General features: G+C 42.2%; 1 protein-coding gene across 6 annotated transcripts in view; it reads left to right on the top strand.

Annotated features, from left to right (window-relative positions):
* Positions 1-8: 8 nt before the first annotated feature.
* The window catches only part of ATG13 (autophagy related 13), a 36,387-nt gene continuing 25,127 nt past the window's right edge, over positions 9-11,268 (top strand). Inside the window, exons 1-2 of one of the 6 annotated variants that reach the window (XM_016423494.2) lie at positions 152-373; positions 1,970-2,130. In XM_016423494.2, the coding sequence (XP_016278980.1) occupies positions 2,018-2,130 (113 nt within the window). In that variant the 5' untranslated portion in view covers positions 152-373; positions 1,970-2,017. Of the gene's footprint in view, positions 99-151; positions 2,131-11,268 lie in introns of those variants that run through there. The other 5 variants (XM_016423493.2, XM_056801855.1, XM_016423495.2 and 2 more) reach the window with 5 other exon arrangements.

The following is an 11,268-nucleotide window of genomic DNA, read 5'->3' as shown; positions in this document are numbered from 1 at the left end:
CTCGTGAAAAGGGAAGCCCCAGGCTTCCGGTGGCGGGGCCCAGCTCGAGGCCGGAGTAGGCGCCCTGGGCCCCGGAATGCGAACCCCGAGTCCCACAGGTATAGCCTTCCTGATCAGCTCCTCCGGGGAAACTGAGGCCGGGGGTGGGCGGGAGGCAGTGCCATAACTATAGTTTCTCGTAGAGCCATTCCGGTTATATGAAGAAACTGAAGCCAGAGGGGGACCAGGACCATACGTGTAGTCTCTTGTTTGGGCATCCCATTTATAAGTGATGAAACTGAGGGCACAGGGAGCCCATGGGCCGTTAAGTGTAACTTCTCGTAGAGCCTTTCCGTTTATAAATGAGGAAACAGAACAGAAGACATCCGGGGTAGTAAGTGTAACCTCTTATAGATCCCTTCTACTTATAAGTGGGGAAACTGAGATTAGAAGAGGCCCAGGTCCTGTAAATATAACCTCTTGTAAAGACCACAATTTGCAAGTGAATAACTAAGGCCTGAGGAGGAGCCCTTCCCTTTACAAAAAAAAAAAAAAACCTGAAGCTGGAAAGAGCCCATTGGCTGTGAGTATAGCCTTTTGTTTAGTCTTTACATTTACAAGTGATGAAACTGAGACCAAAAGGGAAGTGTATTCCTAGGATCTAGGTAAGGAAAGGACCTTACTCTAAACCCAGAGGAGATATCCCAGTGTAATGGAAACCACTAAACGTAGACCTAGAGGACAGGCATTTGTATACATTTTTCACCATTTGTGCAGTGGCCCCTAAAAAATTTTTGGGGTCATGGGATTAAGCTTGAAGGGATCTTCAGGGCCTTCTGGCCCAACCCCCCTCTTACCCCTAAGGAACCTGCCCCCAAGAGAAGGGAATAGAGAGATTAGACCCCTTGATCCCACTGGGAGAGGGACCTGAAATCTGGAGAAGAGAAATAACTCACTCAGTGTAGCCCAAGAAGGAAGAAGTAGCAGAGCTAAGACTGGAGCCCAAGTCTTCCAAATCACAAACCAATGCTCTGCCCCATGCCCCATTGAGTGGAGTAGCTAGACTTTGAAGGGGAGTTGGGGGGGAGGACCAGAAAATCTCTGCTGAAAACCCAATTCTGCCCTCAATAAATGTGTGGAGCACCATGGTAGAAGCCTGCTTTCATCTGTTAACTTCACTTTCTCCATCTATAAAATGGGGATGTACATTCCTGGACCCCCATACCTCCAGAGGTGTTTCTAGGCAGAAAGCCAATGTTAATAGGGTTCCAAAGAGTAACCTAGACTTAGTTCTTTGACATCCTTGTTCTTAATAGTAGTGTAACATGTAAGGAAGTTGTTGAATTCTAGACTCAGCATTAGGATTGGGCTCCTTAAGCTCAGGGTCCCCTTTTTCTCTTCTCTGTATTCCTGACAATTAACATAGTGTAATCAGTATTTGCTGACTAAGGAGTTTGAGATTTATTGCTGACTCCTTGGCTACTAGAGAATCCTTTGTAATCTTTTGCAGTGGAAATATCCCTCATTCTTCCCTCAAGCTCCTCTTCAAAAATAAATAGTATCTCTCATTGGCCACTGTTGAAATGTAGTATATAGTGGGTAGAGTTCTGAGCTTAGAATGAAGAACACCCAGATTTAAATGTTGCCTCTTATACTTCTATCCCTGTAACCATAAACAAGTCACTGACCTTCTAAGTCTCAGTTTCCACATCTGTAAAATAAGGGAAATAATACCCATATGCAAAATGGTATGTAAATATTATCAAGTTATCTAATTCTGTTGAAGGATTTATTAAGTACAAAGAGTTTAAATCCTACCTCTTATTCATACTGGCTTCATGACCTTGGGCAAATAAGTCAGCACTCTGAGCATCTCCCTCAGACCAGAAGTTGCAGAGAAAGTGTTTGGTTAGAGGTAGTTTTCTTTTCTGGGTGGGAATTCCAAATCTCAGTGAAATCACAGGTCTGTTTCCTGTTCCTGTCTGCCAAGCATTAGACTGTGTTGGGTATTCAAGAGTAATGATAGTCCCTGCCCCACATGAAATCCAGCTCTCCTGACATCTGCATTCAAGAGGAAGGCAGACTTTACCCTCCATGTGACAGCCTTGTAGAATCTGTTTTAGCACTGAAAGGTACCTCAGTGTTGTACAGGTGAGTGAAATGACTAATCTGAAGACTCATTGCTCCCAGCAAATAACTGAGGTAGGGCTCCTCACTTCCCATTAGAAATTTGCTTGCTTTTAGGCATTAGTGGTTTTTGTGTCTGTATTGTTTTTATTCAACTAGACTGTCAACTTTGTTCACTTCTCTTTTCCCTTTAGAACAGTAGGACCTTTATAAATGCTTAAATCGAAATGGGTATTATTACAGTCTGTGAACAGGAGACAAGTGCTCAGTGTAGGCCAGAGGTAGAACATGCAAATTTTCTGTACTGTTGGATGTCACTAAGATGGGCTTAGATAGAAGGGATTCTTTCTTCTGGTCTTCCATTCAGCTTTTTTTAAACCCTTACCTTCTGTCTTAAAATCAGTATTTAAGGGGCAGCTGGGTAGCTCAGTGGATGGAGAGCTAGGCCAAGAGGCGGGAGGTCCTAGGTTCCAATCTGGCCTCAGACACTTCCCAGCTGTGTGAACCTGGGCAAGTCACTTAACCCCCATTGCCTAGCCCTTACCACTCTTCTGCCTCGAAACCAATGCACAGTATTGATTCCTAGACAGAGGGTTTAAAAAAAAAATCACTCTTTAATCAAGGGAAAGGGGAGAGCTGTGTGCCACAGGACTACAGAGTCCGAGGATTGGACTCTGGTCTTCTGGCCGCTCTGGACACTGACCCCTGGGAAAGCCAATCATGCTAGATTGGACAATTCTGAGGAGCTATTAAAGTTGGGGAACATAATACCTTTCTAGGTGAAACTTGGGAGCTGAGGTTGAGAGGGAGAGTTGATTAAATTTACTTTGGTAACAAAGGAAAGTGAGGAGTTCCAGACCTGAATAACTGTGAGGGGCTGGTGCTTTTCTATGGACACAAAGAGAAAGCCCCAGATCTGAACTGGGCCACCTAGGTAAAGGACTTTGGCCTAAAGGGGAGAAACCATTGGCCCAAAAGAGATACTTAACATCTTAAAAGTCTATTGTTAGTCTGAGATCCAAGAGTGATTATTTGAATTCTAGTAAAAAAGCCCCAGTCTTGAACTATGAATATTCTGGCTTGAGGTCACCTAGTTGTGTAAGGGATTTTGATTTACTTAAGAGCAAAAGACAAATTAACAACTCATGTAGGGCTGTACCTGATAATTGGGCCTCTTGATTGGAAAGTCAGTTCTTTATCTTGGGAACAGTGCGGGGACTTGATTTGATTTAAGTATACCTCATATCCTGAACTCTATAGACCTGTGTCTAGTCCTCTTAATGGTACAATTAGCTTTAGTTCTCATCAGGTTACAGAACACACTGGGAATATATTGGAAATTCATGACTATAATTTTCATGTCCTTTATTTCATGAAAAACCTTTTTTTCTTCTTCTTCTGAGTAAGGAGTAGTCTGGAGCTGTGATTTCATTGGTATGGGATCATCCAGCCAGTTTATTGTTATGGGCGGGAAAGGATACCCCTGGGGTTCGGGAAGGATGCCTTTTGCAAGCATGCAATGACTCCAAAACTTAGCTTAAAAATAAAAAGAGATTTATTAATTTAGAAAGTAATGTTGAGAGTGGCCAGGAGGATAACAAGGTAGAACAGCAAGATGGGGAGCAGTTCCTTGGGAGGACAGCATGAAAGGAAAGGCTGTTCCTTCATGGGGACAGCATGGATGGAGAGGCTAGATGCTATGTCCTGGTGTGGACGTGACCAGAATGTTAGTCCCTCAGGCATTTGGTGGGGTGGGGTGGTCATCTGACTGGGGTCTGCCTGGAGGCATAAAGATTCATTTCTTCGTCCACCTTAAATCTATAAGACAAAAGAGGGTAAACATCTCAGGACCCTGGGTGGGGTCATTGGGTGTTTCTAGGTTGAGTCACAAGGATGCAAGGGCAAAGGAGTTTCCCTGATAATAGTTGGCCTGGGTTTCTGGGGGTACAGTGCCCATGTCATTTATATCATGGAAAACTTGACCCCAGGTCTTCCTGACTCTGAGGCCAACCTTCTTTCACTAAGTCATACTGGCTCCATTTGTTTATGGGAGAAATACTGTACAATGAAGACTTTTAAAATGTAGAACATTCAGGAAGTATGGACCTCTGGGTTTTGGGACGTTTTGCTTTAAATACATTTATAGTTTTGGGAAATATGAGTAATCATAGAATTAATATCTGTAAATCAAATGTTTTGGAATTTACTTTTTTCTAATTCTTTCTGTCCTACTAACTATTCTAAAGATAGAAGGGCAAGGGCTCGATAAACAGGTTAAATGACTTGCCCAGAGCCACATAGCTAGGAAGTGTTTGGAGGCCACATTTGAACCCAGGTTCTCCCCCGTTGAGCCTGGTGATCTATCCACTGTGCTACCTAACTGTCCCTGGAATTTACTTTTTTCTTTTCTTTTTAAATGTTTTTCCATGGTTATATGATTCTTATTGTCTCCCTCCACTCTTCCATCCCTGCTCCTGGATTTGACAAGCAGTCCTTGGAATTGAATGCCTTTTCCCCAAACAGAACAGAAGGAATCACCTTCATAGTAGCTTTTTAAATGTCAGTGCCCCTCCAGAAGCCTTACTGTTCAGTCCTGACTGACTCTTTATGATCCTGTGGCTATAGCATACCATTAAGTCCGTGGTGTTTTCTTGGCAAAGTGGTTTGCCATTTCCTCCTCCAGGGCAAACTGAGGCTAAGTGACTTGCTCAGGGTCACACAGCTAAGAAATATTTGAGACCAAATTTCAACTCAGATCTTCTTGTCTGCAGGCCCAGCACTCTATCCCCTATAGCAACCTAACTGCCTCCCTTTAAGTGCCTACTATGTGCTAAATACTGTCCTAAAAGCACTGGCAAAACCAAATGTGACCTTCACCCTTAGGGAGCTTACCTTTCCTGGGGGGAAACTGCCAGTCTGAAAGGCCTTTGTCTATGAGATAACACTTGAGCCAAACCAGTTAGTAGCTAAGGAAACTATTCAAATTTTCAGTTGTAATGACTGGGTAAAGGAAGATGACTTTATCTAGAAGCTGAAGGGAAAAAACCTAATGGAAAAGAGATGAATGTTAATGTAACCTTTGAAATGGCTACCTTAGTATTAACTGGTGGTTTTATAAAATGGTGCTTACCTTCAGTTAGTTTTCCGGAGAGGCACTGACTTCCCAAGTAGAGCTGGCCAGCTCCAAAGTTCTTGGTCACAAAGGAAGGGTAAAAGGAGTAAAAAAAAAAAGGAAAAGGAAAAGCCTCCAAGAATGTGTTCTGCTAACCATGAGTCAGTGTATCATCTTAGGAAATCCAGAGCTGCCCCATTTGTAGAAGCTGCTGACTTGGAAGTATTACTGTTAGGAGTTTTGTTTTGTTTGTTTGTTTTTTATTCATGTGTATATAGAATAAAATAATAGCTGACATATGTAGGGCTTTATAAACCTTAAAGTAATAACCCTGTGAAATCATTGGGGCAGTTGGTACATCAGTACCAATGATTTTGATGCCCACTTTTGTGATAATTAAAATGTTTGGGAGCAAGGGAAATATATATATCAATTATGACCACTGAAATATGTTTTCTACTGTGTCTTGGTTTTATATAATTATAAGATGGTCGCCAGGGAATATATTCCCAATTTATGAATATGCCCAAGCCAACTGGGTTTTATAGAGAAATTTAATTTTTAATACACTGATTAATCAATAGAAAAAGAGAAAGTAAGAAAGGAATAAGAATGAATAAATCAGTCAGTTGGTTTTATCACTCACCCAAGATCTCTCTTGGTAAGGCTTCTAACGCCAACCTCAGGCTCCACCTTCAAGAGAGCCTCCTTTCAAGAAATGTTTCCAGAGAATTCTCCTCCTTCAGAGCCAGCCTTCTCTCCTGGTCCTCCAACAGAGCAACCTCCTCAGTCCTCCTTCAGAGCCAGCCTTCTCTCCTGGTCCTCCCACAGAACAACCTCCTCAGTCCTCCTTCAAAGCCACCTTGATCAGAGCAAAACCTCTCCTTCTCTCCTCAGACCCCGCTATCTTTAAGGAAACCATCTAAGTCCCCTCCCCTCAGTTCTCACATCTACCAATCACTGTCGATGTCTCCCCTGTGCCAATGGTGGCTCTAGCTTAACCCAGGACCGCTCAGAGGTCCGTTTCCTTTGCACATATCTGTTGAAGGTCATATTCTCAAATAATTAAATCTTGATCTTTGCTGCAGCCCTTCCTAAATTCTGTTACTCTGAGTAGGGTGGAGATTGTAAGTTCCAAGACCTGGTTCTGTCATTCCAAATATCTCTATTGTATCAATTCTAAAATCAATCATGACTCAAAGAACTTTGTTCTATGCTTAAGCATAGGTCAAAGCCCTTTCCATTGTTTAGCAAAAGGTTTCTGTCCTAAAGTAGTCTTAAGTAGGGGGGAGAAGGACCCTCCCATGCCAAGGGTTTTCACATTCCAATAGAGTTCTTACTATCAGTAGGAAATTTTTTCCAAGTATGAAATTTCCAACATTCATAAGTCTAAGAAATTTTAAGGTTTACACTTTACAGATTAGGAAACTAAGGCAACCCTCAATGGTCACACAGATAGTTTCAGAGAGAGGAGTCAAGCCTAGGTCTCTCTTGACTCCAAACTCCATTCCACTTTCCATGACACAAGGATCAGCAGGAAGTTCTGTTTTGGATATATTAAGTTTTAGTTGATGACAAGACATCCAAGTGAAATTGTCCAGCAGTTGGTTGGCATTGAGAGTTTTAGGCTGTAATTATTTGGTTTGGGGCAGCTAGATGGTTCAGAGGGTTAGAATGCTGGGCCCAGAGGCAGGAGGTCCTAAATTCAAAAACATTCAGATACTTCCTAGCTACATGACCCTGGGCAAGTCACTAATAATCTGTTTGCCTTAATCCACTGCAGAAGGAACTAGCTAATCACTTCAGTATCTTTGCCCACAGGACCCTGTGGCTGGTATGGTCCCTGAAAGGGGTTACAAAGAGTCCACAACTCAACAACAACATATTTGGATGACACCTCATAATCCTCTGAGGAGATCTGTTAAAGAGGGGATCAGCCTCAGGAAAGATCCTTTGGGCATACCCATTGTTGAGGTGTGGACAGAGCTGATCCAGCAAGGGAAACAAACCTTCCAAACCCATCATCCTAGTGAAACTGCTCCCCTTGCTCAAGAGTCTGTCTTCTACTTTGTAATAAATGCTTGGTTTTGTAACACTAGCTGTATGCCGAGCCCACCTTTGTCCACTGTGCTTAGATTTGTTCTTTTTATTTTCCCCCAAAAAAAAACTGCAGAGGGAGAGGGAGAGATTGTTTTCTTGCTGCCCCTTGACATCTCTTTTTTGGTCCCTTGGCCTTGTTCGTCCTTTCTTTCCACATAAGTTTCTGGTTTGCTGCCCTAGGGATGGATGTACTTGTGTATGTCTGTGTGCTTGTCTGTCCATGTAAATGAAAACATACAAATATGCTACAATAAACTATGTATTTATATATGTATATTATTTTATACCTATATATTCCTATGTTTTTTAAACCATATATTCTGTCTAGAATTATTACTATATATTGGTTCTGAGGCAGAAGAGTGGCAAGGCAGTGAGAGTTAAGTGATTTGCCCAGGATCACAAAACTAGGAAGGTCAAATTTGAATCCAGGGCCCATCTCCAGGCCTGACTCTATCCACTGAGCACTTAGCTGCCCCTTGAAATATATTTTTTTAAAGGAAAAAGTCAAGCAACATTGAAATTTCCATTCCAGAAATTTCCAGAACAGCAGTACTGTTCTGGTCTCATAAAGTAAATGTGGGACTATTGCCAATTCTGTCCTCTCTGTTTAAAATGCCCTTCTGAATGTTGTGACCTTAGGTAAGTCTCTAGACTTGTCTGGACTTCTCCTCTAGAGTTCTCTGCATATAAGTTATAGTAATCCAAACACTAACTTGCATTTATGAGGAAACCAAAGCTGAGAAGTTGAATGACTTGCTCAGTTATACCACTAGTAAACGTCTGAGGCCACATTCTTGACTCCAGGTTGGGCGTTCTAGCCTCTATCCCATCACTATGGGCCTGTCCTGGACCACTATATAGACAAGACCACGCTAATCTTAATCTTTTCCACCAATTCTGCCTGGCTTTTAGGGGCCTTCCCCCTAAAGAGCCACTATGTTTGGCTTCTGTTGAAGTCCTCCATTGCAGTCATATTAGCCCCTGGGCTCTTTCCCATCTGCTCTTTTGTGGGCCCTGTTTGTTTACTCGCTTTTTCCAGGCCTCTGCTCATGCTGAAATGCTTTCTTAACCCACTTGGCCTGTCTGAATGCCACTCAGGTCCCATTTCTTTCATGAACCCTCTCCTTTCAATGTAAACTGGATCCCTCTTGCACTGTCTTTTCACTGTTTTCTATTTTTTTTTGTCTCCCAGATTATAAATTTCTTGTGTTTGACATGTGTGCTTCCTCCAAAGCACTTAGCACAGTGTTGAGTACCTAATAAACATTTAGCAAACAGTAGACACCTGCTGTATACCAAGTGCCTAGCTCAGTAAATACTGTTGATTGATTGTTTGGGGAAGGTACCTTGAGTTTTGAATCAGTGGCAGGAACTTTTCTTCTGTTGAAGGTCACACCCAAATAGAAAGGGTGATTGTGGGAGGATAGCAATGCTGCCTTTGTTTTTGAGGGAGAGAGTGAAAATTTCCAATTCACAAAACTGTTCACTGTATTTATTATAAGTAAATTTATTTCAGTTTCACTTTATGGCTCTTGGCACATAGGGAAAGGACGAAAAGTGGAGAGCCCATCCTCTCTGTCCTCCTCGGAGCCCTGGACATCTGCGTGATTGGTGCTTAATCATGTTTGTTCAATTGGCTGTCCCGGATTTTGATGTCAGTCCTTCCCTGGGGTTCTCCCCAGCTTCAGCCATTTCCACTGGCCCTCTTCTGTTGTCCCCACCCCAATGGCAGTCTGCCTAAAATCTGCTTTTTCCACTCTCAGAATTCAAATTCATTTCTCATGTATAGTGCAATTTGAAATTATTATATGTAATATAGAATTTTCACTAATGAACTATTTCCCAACCCCACTTGAGGTAAGCACCCTTTGAGAAATATGGACAACTTTATTTAATCTTAAGCAGCCAATAGGCCAACACAGTGGAAAGAGCAGTGGAGTCAGAGAACAAGAACATGGGTTCTAATCCTGACTTTGCTCCTTTTTCCCTTTGTGGCCTCAAGCAGGACTCAACCTCTCTGGGGCCCAGTTTCCTCATCTTTAAACCTAAGATAGGTTTAGCTCAGATCTAGTCATCTTTCTGAGTCTCTCATAAAAGGTATAGATGGTACTTGAGCAAGGACTCCGAGAAAGAACCTATGCTTAGGGGGTATTGTGTGAGCCCCCAATCGCCTTCTCATGCCTCAAAGAGCTGCCCCTGCCTCAAAGAGCCTTTCAATAGGAGGGATGCACAGCTGATTGTCCCCAAAGTTGATCTGTCCACATATTCTCATATTTCCTTTTTGAACAGGATGTGTGTATTAAATTTTCACACATCACTCATTCTCATAAAGCTGTTTTTTTTTTCTTTAAGTTAGTACTCAAATATAGTGAGTAAAGATGGGCAGTGAAAAATAGATCCTCTTTTCTCAGTTGATGCCAACACAGACCCTAGAATTCAGAGAGATGCACTATTAAGCTAGGGTGCAGCTATTGTTCAGGAATACTTTTCATCATTTCACAGGGTGGGTGATCCCACAGAATTGATTGCAAAGCCTTTATAATTTAGTAGATGTGTCAGTACAGTTAGGAGGACCCCTCAATTTCATGATGAGCCCCAACAAACTTTAGGACTGGGGGTAAAACAAAAATGGAGTGTGTTTTCTCTTCAGATATCTGTTTCAAGAGAAGTTTTTAACCATTTTGGCTGTATGTGACCTTTAACAATTTGGCAGCCCACTGAATAGATTTCTGTTCATCTTGGGGATGATGTACAAAGTACAGGGTGGGGCTAAATTGACATTTTTATTTGGAAGCCAGTAGCCATACAGAACTGAAAATGGGCCTTTTACTTGTATATATCTTCATGAAGAAAGGTAGCAAGGCTGCATTTATTTGTTTGAAGTACTGCATGAACCAGTCTCAGCTTGGAAAATGGTTGGTTAATAGTGAGTTAGGGCAAATAGGACAGCATTGTGATGTGAGACAGCCTGTAAATATACTAAGTCTCAAGAAGGCATTTAAGAAAAGGTGAGATTTGATAAGAGATAATTACATATTGGAAGGAGCTGTTCATTTTTCTTCTCTATATCTGTAATTATGTGTGGTACTTGGGTGGCAGGGCAAATCCTTTTTTTAAAAGACTTTTATCTCAAATGAGATTACAAATTCAGCTTGTTATCCGGGAAAAGGGAAAAGGAAATCAAAGTTAGAGAAAAGTTTTCCACATTAACAAGAGATTTTGAAATGTGAAGTTCAAAAGCCTATGACCTGACCCATGAAGTCTTACCTCTCCGGGTTGGTTCCCAGGCCTCTCTGTGCTTAGTACTTAAGAATCAGCCTACCTGGCTCAAAAAGAAGGTGTGGTTTAAGGCATTATGCCATAGCCCCCAAGAGGCTCCCTCTTCAAAAGTGCCTCGTTGAGATCATCCTTGTGTTTGGTCCTCGTGAGTCTTTTCTTGATGCTAGGCATTCTTCATTTCTTCATCTGCTTCTCAGGACTTGGATTCAAGGCCTTTCCCCATCCTGTTCACCCTTCTTGGACACTTCCCATCTTTTCTATGTCTTTCCAGGAAAGTTTGCCACCTGATCACTATGATGCACCATGAACTATGGTTGCCAAAATAGAACAGAGCACTGTGGCTGAGTCTGACCAGGACAGAGTACAGAGGGAATGTTGCCTCTTCTTTCCTGCCTGGGAGCTCAGAACTTCTTCAAGCATCCCAGAGTTGCATTCCATTTCTTGAATGTCCCAGCCTCCTGCTGACTCATTGAGCTTGCCAGCTTTTCAGCAAGTCTTTTTCAGAAAACCATGCTACCACCCAGCCCCTCCCATCTTGTACTTACAGAGTTGCTTTTTGAACCCAACTCTAAGATTTTGCATTTATCCTTACTGAATTTCAGCCCAATGCTGTAGCCTATAATTGTCTTTTGAGATCCTGACTGTGTCATCTAGTATGTTAGCTCTTT

This window comes from Monodelphis domestica, chromosome 6 (genome assembly GCF_027887165.1).
Source record: "Monodelphis domestica isolate mMonDom1 chromosome 6, mMonDom1.pri, whole genome shotgun sequence".
NCBI lineage: Eukaryota > Metazoa > Chordata > Mammalia > Didelphimorphia > Didelphidae > Monodelphis > Monodelphis domestica.
Note: the sequence above shows the minus strand (reverse complement) of the source record. Positions and strands in the feature narration are given on the sequence as shown.